Source organism: Vanellus vanellus (assembly GCF_965231255.1).
Source record: "Vanellus vanellus genome assembly, chromosome: 29".
NCBI classification, from domain to species: Eukaryota; Metazoa; Chordata; class Aves; order Charadriiformes; family Charadriidae; genus Vanellus; species Vanellus vanellus.
In genome coordinates this window covers 1964905-1985375 of record NC_138934.1, presented here as the reverse complement: position 1 = coordinate 1985375, position 20471 = coordinate 1964905, and the positions used below count along the sequence as shown (strand labels likewise).

Below are 20471 nucleotides of genomic sequence, written 5' to 3'. Positions count from 1 at the left end.
CCAAGGATGTCCCCACGTCCCTACATGGCTCCACGGACCTCCCCAGGTTCTCCCTGTGCCCCCATAGATGTCCCCATGGACGTTTCCGTGTCCCCAGGGATGTCCCCACGTCCCTACATGGCTCCATGGACCTCCCCAGGTTCTCCCCATGTCCCCATGGACGTCCCCATGTCCCCATGGACGTTTCCGTGTCCCCAAGGATGTCCCCACGTCCCCAAATGGCTCCATGGACCTCTCCAGGTTCTCCCCATGTCCCCATGGACGTCCCCATGGACGTTTCCGTGTCCCCAAGGATGTCCCCACGTCCCCAGATGGCTCCACGGACCTCCCCAGGTTCTCCCCATGTCCCCATGGACGTCCCCATGGACGTTTCCGTGTCCCCAAGGATGTCCCCACGTCCCCAGATGGCTCCACGGACCTCCCCAGGTTCTCCCTGTGCCCCCATAGATGTCCCCACGGACGTTTCCGTGTCCCCAAGGATGTCCCCACGTCCCCAAATGGCTCCATGGACCTCTCCAGGTTCTCCCCATGTCCCCATGGACGTCCCCATGTCCCCATGGACGTTTCCGTGTCCCCAAGGATGTCCCCAGATGGCTCCATGGACCTCCCCAGGTTCTCCCCATAGACGCCCCCATGGACGTTTCCGTGTCCCCAAGGATGTCCCCACATCCCCAGATGGCTCCACGGACCTCCCCAGGTTCTCCCCATGTCCCCATGGACGTCCCCATGTCCCCATGGATGTTTCCGTGTCCCCAAGGCTGTCCCCACATGGCTCCATGGACCTCTCCAGGTTCTCCCCATGTCCCCATGGATGTCCCCACGGACGTTTCCGTGTCCCCAAGGATGTCCCCACGTCCCCAGATGGCTCCACGGACCTCCCCAGGTTCTCCCTGTGCCCCCATAGATGTCCCCATGGATGTCCCCATGGACGTTTCCGTGTCCCCAAGGATGTCCCCACATGGCTCCATGGACCTCCCCAGGTTCTCCCCATGTCCCCATGGACGTTTCCGTGTCCCCAAGGATGTCCCCACATCCCCAGATGGCTCCACGGACCTCCCCAGGTTCTCCCCATGTCCCCATGGACGTCCCCATGTCCCCAAGGATGTCCCCATGGACGTTTCCGTGTCCCCAAGGATGTCCCCACGTCCCCAAATGGCTCCATGGACCTCTCCAGGTTCTCCCCATGTCCCCACGTCCCCATGGACGTTTCCGTGTCCCCAAGGATGTCCCCACGTCCCCAGATGGCTCCACGGACCTCCCCAGGTTCTCCCCATGTCCCCATGGACGTCCCCATGTCCCCAAGGACATTCCCATGTCCCCAGATGGCCCCACAGACCTGCCCAAGTTCTCCCCATGTCCCCAAGGACGTTTCCGTGTCCCCAAGGATGTCCCCACGTCCCCAGATGGCTCCACGGACCTCCCCAGGTTCTCCCTGTGCCCCCATAGATGTCCCCATGGACGTTTCCGTGTCCCCAAGGATGTCCCCACGTCCCTACATGGCTCCATGGACCTCTCCAGGTTCTCCCCATGTCCCCATGGACGTCCCCATGGACGTTTCCGTGTCCCCAAGGATGTCCCCACGTCCCCAGATGGCTCCACGGACCTCCCCAGGTTCTCCCCATGTCCCCATGGACGTCCCCATGTCCCCATGGACGTTTCCGTGTCCCCAAGGACATTCCCATGTCCCCAAAGGGCCCCACAGACCTGCCCAGGTTCTCCCCATGTCCCCATGGACGTTTCCGTGTCCCCAGGGATGTCCCCACGTCCCCAAATGGCTCCACGGACCTCCCCAGGTTCTCCCCATGGACGCCCCCATGGACGTTTCCGTGTCCCCAAGGATGTCCCCACGTCCCCAAATGGCTCCATGGACCTCTCCAGGTTCTCCCCATGTCCCCACGTCCCCATGGACGTTTCCGTGTCCCCAAGGATGTCCCCACGTCCCCAGATGGCTCCACGGACCTCCCCAGGTTCTCCCCATGTCCCCATGGACGTCCCCATGTCCCCAAGGACATTCCCATGTCCCCAGATGGCCCCACAGACCTGCCCAAGTTCTCCCCATGTCCCCAAGGACGTTTCCGTGTCCCCAAGGATGTCCCCACGTCCCCAGATGGCTCCACGGACCTCCCCAGGTTCTCCCTGTGCCCCCATAGATGTCCCCATGGACGTTTCCGTGTCCCCAAGGATGTCCCCACGTCCCTACATGGCTCCATGGACCTCTCCAGGTTCTCCCCATGTCCCCATGGACGTCCCCATGGACGTTTCCGTGTCCCCAAGGATGTCCCCACGTCCCCAGATGGCTCCACGGACCTCCCCAGGTTCTCCCCATGTCCCCATGGACGTCCCCATGTCCCCATGGACGTTTCCGTGTCCCCAAGGACATTCCCATGTCCCCAAAGGGCCCCACAGACCTGCCCAGGTTCTCCCCATGTCCCCATGGACGTTTCCGTGTCCCCAGGGATGTCCCCACGTCCCCAAATGGCTCCACGGACCTCCCCAGGTTCTCCCCATGGACGCCCCCATGGACGTTTCCGTGTCCCCAAGGATGTCCCCACGTCCCCAAATGGCTCCATGGACCTCTCCAGGTTCTCCCCATGTCCCCACGTCCCCATGGACATTTCCGTGTCCCCAAGGATGTCCCCAAATGGCTCCATGGACCTCCCCAGGTTCTCCCCATGTCCCCATAGATGTCCCCATAGACGTCCCCATGGACGTTTCCATGTCCCCAAGGATGTCCCCACGTCCCCAAATGGCCCCACAGACCTGCCCAGGTTCTCCCCATGTCCCCAAGGATGTCCCCATGGACGTTTCCGTGTCCCCAAGGATGTCCCCAAACGGCTCCATGGACCTCTCCAGGTTCTCCCCATGTCCCCATGTCCCCCCCCATGTCCCCATGGACGTTTCCGTGTCCCCAAGGATGTCCCCACGTCCCCAGATGGCTCCATGGACCACCCCAGGTTCTCCCCGTGTCCCCATATATGTCCCCATGGATGTCCCCACAGACGTTTCCGTGTCCCCAAGGATGTCCCCACATCCCCAAATGGCTCCATGGACCTCCCCAGGTTCTCCCCATGTCCCCATGGACGTCCCCATGTCCCCATGGACGTTTCCGTGTCCTCAAGGATGTCCCCAAATGGCTCCATGGACCTCCCCAGGTTCTCCCCATGTCCCCATGGATGTCCCCAGATGGCTCCATGGACCTCTCCAGGTTCTCCCCATAGACACCCCCATGGATGTCCCCATGGACGTTTCCGTGTCCCCAAGGATGTCCCCACGTCCCCAAATGGCTCCATGGACCTCTCCAGGTTCTCCCCATGTCCCCACGTCCCCATGGACATTTCCGTGTCCCCAAGGATGTCCCCAAATGGCTCCATGGACCTCCCCAGGTTCTCCCCATAGACACCCCCATGGACGTCCCCATAGACGTTTCCGTGTCCCCAAGGATGTCCCCACGTCCCCAGATGGCTCCATGGACCTCTCCAGGTTCTCCCCATAGATGTCCCCACGGACATTTCCACGTCCCCAAGCTGTCCCCCTGTCCCCAAGCAGAAGCAGTCGGTGGGGGGGGGGGGAGGGGGGAAGAGTTCAGGTTTATTGGGGGGTGGGAGGTGACGGGGCTGTCCCCAACGTCCCCCGAGCTGTCACTTGTAGAACTCGTGCTCCTGCTCGTCCTTCTTGATGACGGTCTTGTAGGCCTTCTCGAAGTCCTTGGCCAACACGATGTACCGGTTCTCCCGCACCGCCAGCATGCCACCCTGGGGACAGGCCACCGTGGCACCCGCGTCACCTCCAGGCACCATGGAGACAGGCCACCAGGTCATCTCCAACCTGGCCACCATGGGGACAGGCCACCGTGGCACCCATGTCACCTCCAGCCACCACGGGGACAGGCCACCACCTCACCTCCAGCCAACCTGGCCACCACGTCACCCATGTCACCTCCAGCCACCACAGGGACAGGCCACCAGGTCATCTCCAACCTGGCCACCATGGGGACAGGCCACCGTGGCACCCGCGTCACCTCCAGCCACCATGGAGACAGGCCACCAGGTCATCTCCAACCTGGCCACCATGGGGACAGGCCACCACGTCACCCATGTCACCTCCAGCCACCCTGGGGACAGGCCACCAGGTCATCTCCAACCTGGCCACCATGGGGACAGGCCACCGTGGCACCCATGTCATCTCCGGCAACCCTGGGGACAGGCCACCACCTCACCTCCAGCCAACCCGGCCACTGTGTCACCCATGTCACCTCCAGCCACCACGGGGACAGGCCGCCACCTCACCTCCAGCCAACCTGGCCACCACGTCACCCATGTCACCTCCAGCCACCATGGAGACAGGCCACCAGGTCATCTCCAACCTGGCCACCATGGGGACAGGCCACCACGTCACCCATGTCACCTCCAGCCACCACGGAGACAGGCCACCAGGTCATTTCCAACCTGGCCACCATGGGGAGAGGCCACCACGTCACCCATGTCACCTCCAGCCACCATGGAGACAGGCCACCAGGTCATCTCCAACCTGGCCACCACGGGGACAGGCCACCGTGGCACCCGCGTCACCTCCAGCTACTGTGGGGACAGGCCACCACGTCACCCGTGTCACCTCCAGCCACCATGGAGACAGGCCACCAGGTCATCTCCAACCTGGCCACCATGGGGACAGGCCACCGTGTCACCCATGTCACCTCCAGCCACCATGGAGACAGGCCACCAGGTCACCTCCAGCCAACCTGGCCACCACGTCACCCATGTCACCTCCAGCCACCACAGGGACAGGCCACCAGGTCATCTCCAACCTGGCCACCATGGGGACAGGCCACCACGTCACTCATGTCACCTCCAGCCACCACGGGGACAGGCCACCCGGTCACCTCCAACCTGGCCACCATGGGGACAGGCCACCACGTCACCCATGTCACCTCCAGCCACCATGGAGACAGGCCACCATGTAACCTCCAGCCAACCTGGCCACCACGTCACCCATGTCACCTCCAGCCACCACAGGGACAGGCCACCACGTCATCTCCAACCTGGCCACCCTGGGGACAGGCCACCGTGGCACCTGCGTCACCTCCAGCCACCACGGGGACAGGCCACCACCTCACCTCCAGCCAACCTGGCCACCACGTCACCCATGTCACCTCCAGCCACCACGGGGACAGGCCACCAGGTCATCTCCAACCTGGCCACCCTGGGGACAGGCCACCGTGGCACCCGCGTCACCTCCAGCCACCATGGAGACAGGCCACCAGGTCATCTCCAACCTGGCCACCATGGGGACAGGCCACCGTGTCACCCATGTCACCTCCAGCCACCATGGAGACAGGCCACCAGGTCACCTCCAGCCAACCTGGCCACCACGTCACCCATGTCACCTCCAGCCACCACAGGGACAGGCCACCAGGTCATCTCCAACCTGGCCACCATGTGGACAGGTCACCACGTCACCCATGTCACCTCCAGCCACCACGGGGACAGGCCACCATGTAACCTCCAGCCAACCTGGCCACCACGTCACCCATGTCACCTCCAGCCACCATGGAGACAGGCCACCAGGTCATCTCCAACCTGGCCACCATGGGGACAGGCCACCGTGGCACCCACGTCACCTCCAGCCACCACGGGGACAGGCCACCACCTCACCTCCAGCCAACCTGGCCACCACGTCACCCATGTCACCTCCAGCCACCACGGGGACAGGCCACCCGGTCACCTCCAACCTGGCCACCATGGGGACAGGCCACTGTGTCACCCATGTCACCTCCAGCCACCACGGGGACAGGCCACCACCTCACCTCCAGCCAACCTGGCCACCACGTCACCCATGTCACCTCCAGCCACCATGGAGACAGGCCACCAGGTGACCGGTGTCACCTCCAGCCACCCTGGGGACAGGCCACCGTGTCACCCCCATCCAACCTGGGGACACACCACCGTGTCACCTCCAGCCACCATGGGCACAGGCCACCGCGTCACCTTCTGCCACCCTCCTGTAGAGAGGTGGCACCCAGGTCACCCCCTGACCACGTCACCCGCTGTCACCTTAACATAGCAGTGATGTGACACCCGTGTAACCTCCTTGTCACCCTACTGTGGTGGGACATGGCACCAGTGCCACCCGTGTCACCTCCTTGTCACCCTTCCATGGTGGGACAGAGCACCTGTGTCACCTTGTCACCTTGCTGTGGTGGGACATGGCACCCACGTCACCTCTTTGTCACCCAACCAGGAGGGACATGGCACCTGTGTCACCTCCTTGTCACCCAACCATGAGGGACACGGCACCCATGTCACCTTGTCACCCAACCATGGAGGGAGATGGCACTTTGTGTCACCTCCTCGTCACCCTGCCACGGTGGGGACACGTCACCATGGAGGGACACAGAACCCGTGTCACCTTCTTGTCACCCCACCATGAGGGACACAGCACCTGTGTCACCCGTGTCACCTCCCTGTCACCCTCCCATGGAGGGAGATGGCACTTTGTGTCACCTCCTCGTCACCCTGCCATGGTGGGGACACAACCATGGAGGGACATGGCACCTTGTCACCTCCTTGTCACCTCCTTGTCACCCTGCCGTGGTGGGACACAGCACCTGTGTCACCCGTGTCACCTCCTTGTCACCATTCCATGGTGGAACACAGCACCCCTGTCACCTTCTTGTCACCTTGCCATGGAGGGACATGGGACCCCTGTCACCTCCTTGTCACCCTGCTGTGGTGGGACATGTCACCATGAAGAGACACAGTGCCTGTGCCACCCCTGTCACCTTCTTGTCACCCCACCATGAGGGACATGGCACCTGTGTCACCCGTGTCACCTCCCTGTCACCCTCCCATGGAGGGAGATGGCACTTTGTGTCACCTCCTCGTCACCCTGCCATGGTGGGGACACAACCATGGAGGGACACGGCACCCGTGTCACCTCCTTGTCACCCAACCATGAGGGACACAGCACTCGTGCCACCTTGTCACCTTCCTGTGGTGGGACACGGCACCCCTGTCACCTCCTTGTCACCCTGCCGTGGTGGGACGTGTCCCCCGTGTCCCCGTGTCACCCACCTCCTGGCAGATGGAGTTGATGTCGGCCCCCGAGATCTTGTCCGGCCGCGCCACGTCTGGGTGGGGGGTGAAGGAAACGTCCCGTCCCCGATGATGTCCCCAATGTCCCCAAGCCACCCCCAACCCACTTCTGAGGGGGGTTCCTCCTTCCTGGGGTGTCACCTGCAGGTGGCCCTGCTGTGGGCCAGCGCCCCTGGGGTCCCCGATGTCCCCTGGAGTCCCCGATGTCACCACGGGGTCACCAACCCCGACATCTCCCTGGGGTTCCTGATGTCCCCTGGAGTCCCTGATGTCCCCATGAGGTCCCCAACACTGACACCTCCATGGGCTTCCTGATGTCCCCATGGGGTCCTCAATGGCTCTACGGGGTCCCTGATGTCCCCCTGAGGTCCCTAACACTGACATCTCCATGGGCTTCCTGATGTCCTCAATGTCCCCATGGGGTCTCCAACCCTCACATCTCCATGGCCTTCCTGATGTCCCCATGGGGTCCTCAATGTCCCTATGGGGTCCCCAACTCTCCCTGACACCCCGTGGAGTCCCTGAGGTCCCCAATCCTCACATCTCCATGGGCTTCCTGATGTCCTCACAGGGTCCTCAACATCTCTACGGGGTCCCTGATGTCCCCCTGAGGTCCCCAACACTGACATCCCCATGGGCTTCCTCATGTCCCCAATGTCCCCATGGGGTCTCCAACCCTCCCTGACCCCCCCTGAAGTCCCCAATGTCCCCTGGAGTCCCCGATGTCCCCATCACTGTCATCTCCATGGGCTTCCTGATGTCCCCAATGTCCCCATGGGGTCTCCAACCCTCCCTGACACCCCCTGAAGACCCTGATGTCCCCATGAGGTCCCCAACCCTCACATCTCCATGGCCTTCCTGATGTCCCCAATGTCCCCATGGGGTCTCCAACCCTCCCTGACCCCCCCTGAAGTCCCCAATGTCCCCTGGAGTCCCCGATGTCCCCATCACTGTCATCTCCATGGGCTTCCTGATGTCCCCAATGTCTCCATGGGGTCTCCAACCCTCCCTGACACCCCCTGAAGTCCCCAATGTCCCCTGGAGTCCCTGATGTCCCCATGAGGTCCCCAACCCTCACATCTCCATGGCCTTCCTGACACCCCCTGAGGTCCCCAATGTCCCCTGGAGTCCCCGATGTCCCCATCACTGTCATCTCCATGGGCTTCCTGATGTCCCCAATGTCCCCATGGGGTCCCCAACTCTCCCTGACACCCCCTGAGGTCCCCAACACTGACATCTCCATGGGCTTTCTGATGTCCCCATGGGGTCCTCAATGTCCCTACAGGGTCCCCAACTCTCCCTGACACCCCGTGGTGTCCCTGATGTCCCCATGAGGTCCCCAACACTGACATCTCCCTGGGGTTCCAGATGACCCCTGGGGTCCCCAACCCAGACATCTCCCTAGGGTTCCTGATGTCCCCTGGACTCCCTGATGTCCCCATGGGGTCTCCAACCCTCCCTGACACCCCCTGAGGTCCCCCATGTTCCCTGGAGTCCCTGATGTCCCCACGAGGTCCTCAACCCTCACATCTCCATGGCCTTCCTGATGTCCCCAAAGTCTCCAATCCTGACATCTCCCTGGAGTTCCTGATGTCCCCATGTGGTTCCTGATGTCCCCATGGGGTCCCCAACATCCCCATGGGGTCCCCAACCCTCCCCGACACCCCCTGAACTCCCTGAGGTCCCCTGGAGTCCCTGATGTCCCCAACAGGGTCCCCAGCCCTGCCATCTCCATGGGCTTCCCCATGTCCCCACCTCCTCGAGTCACCCCAACAAGGGGACGTCCCACCTTAGCGCTGGCTCCTACTTTGGATGGGTCCCCAACATCTCCTGTCCCCCCGTCCCCCTCCACTCCGCGGCGTCCCCACGTGTCCCCAGATACAGTCCTCCAGGTCCACCTCCTCGGAGAGGTTCATCTTCCCGGTGATGGTGGAGAAGATGAGACGTTTTTGACGCCGGTCGGGCAACGGGAACTCAATTTTACGGTCCAGGCGACCGGGACGCAGCAGCGCCGGGTCCAGGGTGTCCGCCCGGTTCGTTGCCATGATCACCTGGGGGGGGACAATGAGGACATGGGTGTCACCGGCACCGCAGGACACCCATGGGACCTCCCCAGCACCCATGGGACATCAGGGTGGAGAACCACCTGCAGTAGCGTGTCCACCATGGCTTGTCATCAGGGTCATCTGGACGGACAAGGGGGTGTCCCTCAGCACCCATGGGACCACCCAGCAGCCCTGAGACCACCATAGCACCCATGGGACCACCTAGCACCCATGGGACCACAATAGCAGCCATGGGACACCTCCAGCACCCATGGGTCACCAGGGTGGAGAACCACCTGCAGTAGCGTGTCCACCATGGCTTGTCATCAGGGTCATCTGGATGGACAAGGGGATGTCCCTCAGCACCCATGGGACCACCCAGCAGCCCTGAGACCACCATAGCACCCATGGGACCTCCTAGCACCCATGGGACAACAATAGTAGCCATGGGACAACTCCAGCACCCATGGGTCACCAGGGTGGAGAACCACCTGAAGCAGCGTGTCCACCATGGCTTGTCATCAGGGTCATCTGGATGGACAAGGGGGTGTCCCTCAGCACCCACAGGACCACCCAGCAGCCCTGAGACCACCATAGCACCCATGGGACCACCTAGCACCCATGGGACCACAATAGCAGCCATGGGACACCTCCAGCACCCATGGGTCACCAGGGTGGAGAACCACCTGCAGTAGCGTGTCCACCATGGCTTGTCATCAGGGTCATCTGGATGGACAAGGGGGTGTCCCTCAGCACCCATGGGACCACCCAGCAGCCCTGAGACCACCATAGCACCCATGGGACCACCTAGCACCCATGGGACACCAGGGGTGGAGAACCACCTGAAGCAGCGTGTCCACCATGGCTTGTCATCAGGGTCATCTGGACGGACAAGGGGGTGTCCCTCAGCACCCATGGGACCACCCAGCAGCCCTGAGACCACCATAGCACCCATGGGACCTCCCCAGCACCCATGGGTCACCAGGGTGGAGAACCACCTGCAGTAGCATGTCCACCATGGCTTGTCATCGCGGTCATCTGGATGGACAAGGGGGTGTCCCCCAGCACCCATGGGACCTCCAGCACCCATGGGACCACCATAGCACCCATGGGACCTCCCCAGCACCCATGGGACCCCCATAGCACCCCCACCTTGACGTTGACGTTCTGGTCGAAGCCGTCCATCTGGTTGAGGAGCTCCAGGAGGATGCGCTGAACCTCCCGGTCAGCTGTGGTGGGGGGAAGAGGGGGGACACAGTCGGTGGGTGCTGAGGGAGGTCCCATGGGTGCTGGAGGTCCCAAAGACCCTCCACCACCAGCACCCACCACCCTTCTGACCTGGCCCCACCGATGGGGGGCCTGATGTCCCCCCACCCCAAGCCCCAAGGGACACCAGAAGGTCCCCAATCCCCACTATGGTGTTCTCCAGAGGGTTCCTGACCCCCACCCAAGCCCCAAGGACCACCAAGAAGTCCTGGAACCCCACCATGGGGTTCTCCAGAGGGTTCCTGACCCCATCCAAGACCACCAAGAAGTCCTGGAACCCCACCATGGGGTTCTCCAGAGGGTTCCTGACCCCACCCAAGACCACCAAGAAGTTCTGGAACCCCATCATGGGGTTCTCCAGAGGGTTCCTGACCCCATTCAAGACCAGCAAGAAGTCCTGGAACCCCACTATGGAGTTCTCCAAAGTGTTCCTGACACCCATTTGAGCCCCAAGGACCACCAAGAAGTCCTAGAACCCCACCATGGGGTTCTCCAGAGGGTTCCTGACACCCACCTGAGCCCCAAGGACCACCAAGAAGTCCTGGAACCCCACCATGGAGTTCTCCAAAGTGTTCCTGACACCCATTTGAGCCCCAAGGACCACCAAGAAGTCCTAGAACCCCACCATGGGGTTCTCCATAGGGTTCCTGACACCCACCCAAGCCCCAGGGACCACCGTGGGGTCCTCAAACCCCACCAAGGGGTTCCCCGGGTCCCCTTACCCCCGGTCTGGGCATCGAAGCGCTTGGTGGCGATGGCGTCGATCTCGTCGATGAAGATGATGGCGGGGGCGTTCTCCTTGGCCAGGCGGAAGACGTCGCGCACCATGCGAGGACCTTCCCCCAGGTACTTCTGCACGAACTCCGAGCCCACCACCCGGATGAAGGCGGCTGGGGGCACCCGCAGGGGGCTGGGACCTTATCTCTGGGTGGGGATGCCCCACGGAGCACCCCCAGACCTCCACGTGGCCACCAGCACCCTAAAGAACCCACTAACACCCCATGGTTCCCCAAAACCCCCAAGGAACCCACCAGCACCTCAAGGAGACCACCAGCACCCCATGGATCCCACCAGCACCCCACAGTTCCCCAAAAGCCCTAAGGACCCCACCAGCACCCCATGGATCCCCAAAACCCCCAAGGAACCCACCAGCACCCCATGGAGACCACCAGCACCTCAAGAACTCCATGACCATCCCAGGGGTATCCCACCACCCCAAGGAGCCCACCAGCACCTCAAGGAGACCACCAGCACCCCAAGGAACCCACCAGCACCCCACGGATCCCACCAGCACCCCATGGATCCCCAAAACCCCCAAGGAACCCACCAGCACCCCAAGGAGCCCACCAGCACTCCCAGGACCTCATCAGCACCTCAACAACTCCATGACCATCCCAGGGGTATCCCACCACCCCAAGGAGCCCACCAGCACCTCAAGGAGACCACCAGCACCCCAAGGAACCCACCAGCACCCCACGGATCCCACCAGCACCCCATGGATCCCCAAAAGCCCTAAGGACCCCACCAGCACCCCATGGATCCCCAAAACCCCCAAGGAACCCACCAGCACCCCATGGAGACCACCAGCACCTCAAGAACTCCATGACCATCCCAGGGGTATCCCACCACCCCAAGGAGCCCACCAGCACCTCAAGAAGACCACCAGCACCCCAAGGAACGCACCAGCACCCCACGGTTCTCCAAAACCCCCAAGGACCCCACCAGCACCCCATGGATCCCACCAGCACCCCAAGGAGCCCACCAGCACTCCCAGGACCTCATCAGCACCTCAAGAACTCCATGACCATCCCAGGGGTATCCCACCACCCCAAGGAGCCCACCAGTACCTCAAGGAGACCACCAGCACCCCAAGGAACCCACCAGCACCCCACGGTTCTCCAAAACCCCCAAGGAACCCACCAGCACCCCATGGATCCCACCAGCACCCCATGGATCCCCAAAACCCCCAAGGAACCCACCAGCACCCCAAGGAGCCCACCAGCACTCCCAGGACCTCATCAGCACCTCAACAACTCCATGACCATCCCAGGGGTATCCCACCACCCCAAGGAGCCCACCAGCACCTCAAGGAGACCACCAGCACCCCAAGGAACCCACCAGCACCCCACAGTTCCCCAAAAGCCCTAAAGACCCCACCAGCACCCCATGGATCCCCAAAACCCCCAAGGAACCCACCAGCACCCCATGGAGACCACCAGCACCTCAAGAACTCCATGACCATCCCAGGGATATCCCACCACCCCAAGGAGCCCACCAGCACCTCAAGAAGACCACCAGCACCCCATGGATCCCACCAGCACCCCACAGTTCCCAAAACCCCAAGGACCCCACCAGCACCCCATGGATCCCCAAAACCCCCAAGGAACCCACCAGCACCCCAAGGAGCCACCAGCACTCCCAGGACCTCATCAGCACCTCAAGAACTCCATGACCATCCCAGGGGTATCCCACCACCCCAAGGAACCCACCAGCACCCCACGGATCCCACCAGCACCCCACAGTTCCCCAAAACCCCTAAGGACCCCACCAGCACCCCATGGACCCCACCAGCACTCCATGGATCCCCAAAACCCCCAAGGAACCCACCAGCACCCCATGGAGACCACCAGCACCTCAAGAACTCCATGACCATCCCAGGGGTATCCCACCACCCCAAGGAGCCCACCAGCACCTCAAGGAGCCCACCAGCACCCCAAGGAGACCACTAGGACCCCAAGAAACCCATCAGCACCCTGGGGTGCCCACAGGAGCCCACCAGCACCCTAAGGACCCCATCAGCACCCTGGGGTGCCACCACCAGCTGCAGGTACCCCTAGAACCTCAAGAACTTCATGACCATCCCAGAGGTACCCCACCACCCCAAGGAGCCCACCAGCACCCCAAGGATGCCACCAGAACCCTGAGGTACCCTCAGCACCCCAAGGAGCCCACCAGCACCCACGGGTTACCCCACCACCCTGAGGTCCCCACCACCACCCTGGGGTGCCCTCAGCACCCCAAGGAACCTACCAGCACCCCACAGTGCCCTCAGGAGCCCACCAGCACCCCAAGGATGCCACCAGCACCCTGAGGTACCCTCAGCACCCCATGGATCCCACCGCCACCCTCGGGTGTCCTCAGCACCCCAAGGATCCCATCAGCACCCCAAGGAACCCACCACCACCCTAGGGTGTCCTGAGGAGCCCAAGGAGCCCACCAGCACCCCAAGGAGCCCACCACCACCCAACAGTTACCCCACCACCCTGAGGTCCCCACCACCACCCTGGGGTGCCCTCAGCACCCCAAGGATCCCATCAGCACCCCAAGGAACCCAACACCACCCTAGGGTGTCCTGAGGAGCCCAAGGAGCCCACCAGCACCCCATGGATCCCACCAGCACCCAACGGTTACCCCATCACCCTGAGGTCCCCACCACCACCCTGGGGTGCCCTCAGCACCCCAAGGATCCCATCAGCACCCCAAGGAACCCAACACCACCCTAGGGTGTCCCGAGGAGCCCAAGGAGCCCACCAGCACCCCATGGATCCCACCAGCACCCAACGGTTACCCCACCACCCTGAGGTCCCCACCCAACCCAAGGTCCCCCACATCACCCAATGGTCACCCCACCACCCCAAGGACCACCCACCCCCTCCATGGGTGCCCCCAACACCCCGAGGTGCCCCACCTGTGGTGTGGTGGGCCACCGCCTTGGCCAACATGGTCTTGCCGCAACCGGGAGGTCCGTACATGAGGACACCTCGCGGGGGGTCAATGCCGATCTGGGTGGGGACACAACACCCCGAGGGGGTCACCAAAGGTCCCGTGTCCCCCACCTCACCCCACCCCACCCTCGGGTGCCACCCGGTCCCACACCTGCTTGTAGAGCTCAAAGTGGGTGAGGGGCAGCTCCACGGCTTCCCGGACCTCCTGCTTCTGGATGTCCATGCCACCGATGTCGGCGTACATCACGTCCGGCTTCTGGTCTGCAACGGGGACGGGCCATCAGCACCCGGTGGGGCCACCACAGTGGCCAGGGACCTCGGAGAGCATTGAGGGGACAACCTCGGCCACCAGAGACCAGCCCCAACCAGAATGGGTCACCTGGGATCTCATCCAGGTGATGGTTGGGGAGCTCCAAGGACGGAGACCCACCACCCATCCAGGCTTCAATCTTTACGTGACAACAAGGACAGAAGCTTCTTGGTCCAACCTCCTCCCCAAAACACCTTCAGCCATAGTAGGTCACTTGGGACCTTCTCCAGGTGATGGTTGGGGAGCACCAAGGATGGAGACTCACCACCCCATCCACATCTCCATCCTCATGTGACAACAATTCCTGGACCAAGCTCCCTTCCACAACATCTCCAACCAGACCAGGTCAGTTGGGACCTTGTCCAGGTGATGATTGGGGAGCTCCAAGGATGGAGACCCACCACCCATCTACATCTCCATCCTTGTGTGACAACAGCTCCTAGACCAACCTCCTCCCCAAAACACCTTCAGCCACAGTAGGTCACCTCAGACCTTCTCCAGGTGATGATTCGGGAACTCCAAGGACGGAGACCCACCACCCACCCAGGCTTCCATCTTTACGTGACAACAAGGACAGAAGCTTCTTGGTCCAACCTCCTCCCCAAAACACCTTCAGCCACAGTAGGTCACTTGGGACCTTCTCCAGGCGATGGTTGAGGAGCTCCAAGGATGGAGACTCACCACCCCATCCACATCTCCATCCTCATGTGACAACAATTCCTGGACCAAGCTCCCTTCCACAACATCTCCAACCACACCAGGTCACCTGGGACCTTCTCCAGGTGATGATTGGGGACCACCAAGGATAGAGACCCACCACCCACCTACATCTCCATCCTTGTGTGACAACAACTCCTAGACCAACCTCCTCCCCAAAACACCTTCAGCCACAGTAGGTCACCTCAGACCTTCTCCAGGTGATGATTCGGGAGCTCCAAGGACGGAGACCCACCACCCATCCAGGCTTCCATCTTTACGTGACAACAAGGACAGAAGCTTCTTGGTCCAACCTCCTCCCCAAAACACCTTCAGCCATAGTAGGTCACTTGGGACCTTCTCCCAAGGTGATGGTTGGGGAGCACCAAGGATGGAGACCCACCACACCCTCCAGGCTTCCATCCTCACGTGACAATTCCTGGACCAATCTCCCTATCACAACATCTCCAACCACACCAGGTCACCTGGGACCTTCTCCAGGTGATAAGCATGGAGACCCACCACCCCTCTGGGTGGACCCAAACCACGTCCGGTTCCTCTCCACCATTTGAGTCCAGCTCTGAAGGTTCTTCTAAAGAAGACCTCCAACCTGCAGCACAGTGGCATCTCCACAACTTGGTGGCACCCAGGAACCTCCTGAGAACACCCTTGGTCCCACCACCGACAGCATTAATGAAGATCCGTCACCCAACAAGCCCTTCCTTGTCACCACCTGGATCGTGTCCTGCTGCTCTCCACCCACCAGGTCCAGCCTTGGAGATACATCCCTGGTCTCCAGTCAACCAACATCTCCCCAACATGATGGCACCCATGAACCTCCTGAGAACACCCTTGGTCCCACCACCGACAGGGTCTGCAGGTGTTCTTCACCCCGAAGCTCGGCTCTTTGGGCCACCGTGCTGGTGGGCTGGAGGTGGTGGTGGCCCCAGGAGATGGTGGCCTCACCTGAGGTGAGCATCATGATGCTGCTGTCGGCCTCGGGCGGGAGGACGTCCACCAGCGCGTTGCTGTGCTTGTGGAGGGCCACCGAGGCGTTGGGCTTCAGAAGCTCCCGGTCGATGGTGCTCAAGATCCGCACGTAGTAGTTGGAACCTGCAGGAGAAGGTCAGGGTGTCCCTCACGTGTCACCTCCACCGGGGTTGTCCCCAAGGGCATCACGTCCCCACAATACCTGTCCCCTCGCGGCCATCGCTGATCTTCCACGTCCATCCCCACGTCCTCACCACACCTCTCCCCTTGTGGATGGCTTCAAACCTCTGTGTCCATCCCCAGGTCCCCACCACGCCTGTCCCCTCACGGCCACCACCAACCTTCCACATCCATCCCCACATCCCCACCACCACCTGAGTCCTCGTGTCCACCTCCAACCTTCCATGCCCATCCCCACGTCCCCACCACACCCAACCATCTCATGGCCGTGGTGGTGGTGGGAAAACCCAACCCCTGATGTCCATCTACACGTCTCCACCACATCTGACCACCTCACGGCCACCTCCAGCCCTCCACGTCCATCCCCATGTCTCCACCACACCCAACCACCTCATGGCCACGGTGGTGTTGGTGGAAAAACCCAACCTCTGATGTCCACCTACAAGTCCCCACCACACCTGATCCCTCCTGACCATGGTGGTGTTGGGAAAACCCAACCCCGGATGTCCATCCCCACGTCCCCACCACAACTCACCACCCCATGACCACCTCCACCCTTCTGGGCCTTTCCCCACCATACCTGACCCCTTGTGACCACCTCCAACCTTCCACGTCCATCCCCACGTCCCCACCACACCTGATCCTTCATGGTCATGGTGGTGGTGGTGAGCAAACCCAACCCTTGATGTCCATCCCCACGTCCCCACCACATCTGAACATCTTGTGACTACGTTGGTGGTGGGAAACCCATCCCTCGATGTCCATCCCCACGTCCCTACCACAACTCACCACCCCATGACCACCTCCAACCTTCTGGGCCCTTCCTCACCATACCTGACCCCTTGTGACCACCTCCAACCTTCCACGTCCATCTCCATGTCCCCACCACACCTGATCCTTCATGGTCATGGTGGTGGTGGTGAGCAAACCCAACCCTTGATGTCCATCCCCACGTCCCCACCACACCTGACCATCTTGTGACTACGTTGGTGGTGGGAAACCCATCCCTCGATGTCCATCCCCACGTCCCCACCACTACTCACCACCCCATGACCACCTCCAACCTTCTGGGCCTTTCCCCACCATACCTGACCCCTTGTGACCACCTCCAACCTTCCATGTCCATCCTCACGTCCCCACCACACCCAACCACCTCATGGCCATGGTGGTGGTGGGAAAACCCAACCCTCGATGTCCATCCCCACGTCCCCACCACACCCGATCCTTCATGGTCATGGTGGTGGTGGTGGTGAGCAAACCCAACCCTTGATGTCCACCTACACGTCCCCACCACAACTCACCACCCCATGACCACCTCCACCCTTCTGGGCCTTTCCCCACCATACCTGACCCCTTGTGACCACCTCTAACCTTCCATGTCCATGCCCACATCCCCACCACATCTGATCCCTCATGGTCGTGGTGGTGGTGGTGAGCAAACCCAACCCTTGATGTCCATCCCCACGTCCCCACCACACCTGATCCCTCATGGTCATGGTGGTGAGCAAACCCAACCCTTGATGTCCATCCCCACGTCCCCACCACAACTCACCACCCCATGACCACCTCCAACCTTCTGGGCCCTTCCCCACCATACCTGACCCTGTGTGACCACCTCCAACCTTCCATGTCCATCTCCATGTCCCCACCACACCTGATCCCTCATGGTCGTGGTGGTGAGCAAACCCATCCCTTGATGTCCACCCCCACGTCCCCACTACTACTCACCACCCCATGACCACCTCCAACCTTCTGGGCCCTTCCCCACCATACCTGACCCTGTGTGACCACCTCCAACCTTCCATGATCATCCTCACGTCCCCACCACACCCGATCCCTCATGGTCATGGTGGTGGAGGGAAAACCCATCCCTTGATGTCCATCCCCACGTCCCCACCACAACTCACCACCCCATGACCACCTCCAACCTTCTGGGCCCTTCCCCACCATACCTGACCCCTTGTGACCACCTCCAACCTTCCATGTCCATCTCCATGTCCCCACCACACCCGATCCTTCATGGTCATGGTGGTGGTGGTGAGCAAACCCATCCCTCGATGTCCATCCCCACGTCCCCACCACACCCGACCACCTTATGGCCAACTCCAACCCTCCACTCCCATCTCCACGTTCCCACCGGTGCCCCGTACCGGTGGTGGAACCCACGATGGCGGTGTTCTGGTCGACGGCCTCCAGGAACTGCCCGATGACCAATGGGATGCTCTGGATCCTCTTCACCTCCTCCTGCGCGTGGAGGAACTCCTTCTTCAGGTTCTTCTGCTCATCCTTGATGTACTCCTCCTGCACCTCCAGGAACTCCAGCTCCTGCTGCAGCTTCTGCTGGGCCATCCGCAGGTCAGGGGAGGTCCTGCCGGGGCCACCCAGCTGCCTGCACCTCCTCCTGCCTGCACCTTCTCCTGCCCATCATCCTGCTCGCACCTTCTCCCGCCTGTCCTCCTGCCCACACCTCATCCTGTCCGTTCTCCTGCCCACACCTCCTCCGACCTGGACCTTCTCCTGCCTGTCCTCCTGCCCACACCTCCTCCTGCCTGGACCTTCTCCTGCCTGTCCTCCTGCCCACACCTCCTCCTACCTGGACCTTCTCCTGCCTGTCCTCCTGCCCACACCTCCTCCTGCCTGGACCTTCTCCTGCCTGTCCTCCTGCCCACACCTCCTCCTACCTGGACCTTCTGCTGCCTGTCCTCCTGCCCACACCTCCTCCTACCTGGACCTTCTCCTGCCTGTCCTCCTGCCCACACCTCCTCCTACCTGGACCTTCTCCTGCCTGTCCTCCTGCCCACACCTCCTCCTACCTGGACCTTCTGCTGCCTGTCCTCCTGCCCACACCTCCTCCTACCTGGACCTTCTCCTGCCTGTCCTCCTGCCCACACCTCCTCCTACCTGGACCTTCTGCTGCCTGTCCTCCTGCCCACACCTCCTCCTGCCTGGACCTTCTCCTGCCTGTCCTCCTGCCCACACCTCCTCCTACCTGGACCTTCTCCTGCCTGTCCTCCTGCCCACACCTCCTCCTACCTGGACCTTCTGCTGCCTGTCCTCCTGCCCACACCTCCTCCTGCCCACACCTCCTCCTGCCTGTCCTCCTGCCCACACCTTCTCCTGCCCACACCTTCTGCTGCCTGTCCTCCTGCCCGCACCTTCTCCTGCCCGCACCTCCTCCTGCCTGCACCTCCTCCTGCCTGCACCTTCTGCTGCCTGTCCTCCTGCCCACACCTTCTGCTGCCTGTCCTCCTGCCCACACCTTCTCCTGCCCACACCTTCTGCTGCCCGTCCTCCTGCCCACACCTTCTGCTGCCCGTCCTCCTGCCCACACCTTCTGCTGCCTGTCCTCCTGCCCGCACCTTCTGCTGCCTGTCCTCCTGCCCACACCTTCTGCTGCCTGTCCTCCTGCCCACACCTTCTCCTGCCCACACCTTCTGCTGCCCGTCCTCCTGCCCACACCTTCTGCTGCCTGTCCTCCTGCCCGCACCTTCTGCTGCCTGTCCTCCTGCCCACACCTTCTGCTGCCTGTCCTCCTGCCCACACCTTCTCCTGCCCACACCTTCTGCTGCCCGTCCTCCTGCCCACACCTTCTGCTGCCTGTCCTCCTGCCCGCACCTTCTGCTGCCTGTCCTCCTGCCCGCACCTTCTGCTGCCTGTCCTCCTGCCCGCACCTTCTGCTGCCTGTCCTCCTGCCCGCACCTTCTGCTGCCTGTCCTCCTGCCCACACCTTCTCCTGCCTGTCCTCCTGCCCGCACCTTCTGCTGCCTGTCCTCCTGCCCGCACCTTCTGCTGCCTGTCCTCCTGCCCGCACCTTCTGCTGCCTGTCCTCCTGCCCGCACCTTCTGCTGCCTGTCCTCCTGCCCGCACCTTCTGCTGCCTGTCCTCCTGCCCACACCTTCTGCTGCCTGTCCTCCTGCCCACACCTTCTCCTGCCCACACCTTCTGCTGCCCGTCCTCCTGCCCACACCTTCTGCTGCCTGTCCTCCTGCCCGCACCTTCTGCTGCCTGTCCTCCTGCCCGCACCTTCTGCTGCCTGTCCTCCTGCCCGCACCTTCTGCTGCCTGTCCTCCTGCCCGCACCTTCTGCTGCCTGTCCTCCTGCCCACACCTTCTCCTGCCTGTCCTCCTGCCCGCACCTTCTGCTGCCTGTCCTCCTGCCCGCACCTTCT

At 62.2% G+C, this 20471-nt stretch overlaps 1 protein-coding gene across 1 annotated transcript; it reads right to left on the bottom strand.

Annotated features, from left to right (window-relative positions):
* Positions 1-3556: 3556 nt before the first annotated feature.
* On the bottom strand, positions 3557-18652 carry PSMC4 (proteasome 26S subunit, ATPase 4; the record flags this gene model as incomplete). Its single annotated transcript, XM_082496564.1, has 9 exons — positions 3557-3752; positions 7071-7126; positions 8974-9142; positions 10289-10365; positions 11125-11292; positions 14091-14184; positions 14279-14388; positions 16100-16246; positions 18454-18652. 9 exons carry the CDS (start codon positions 18650-18652, stop codon positions 3639-3641), a joined length of 1134 nt encoding a protein of 377 aa, XP_082352690.1. The 3' UTR covers positions 3557-3638.
* Between the last annotated feature and the right edge of the window lie 1819 nt (positions 18653-20471).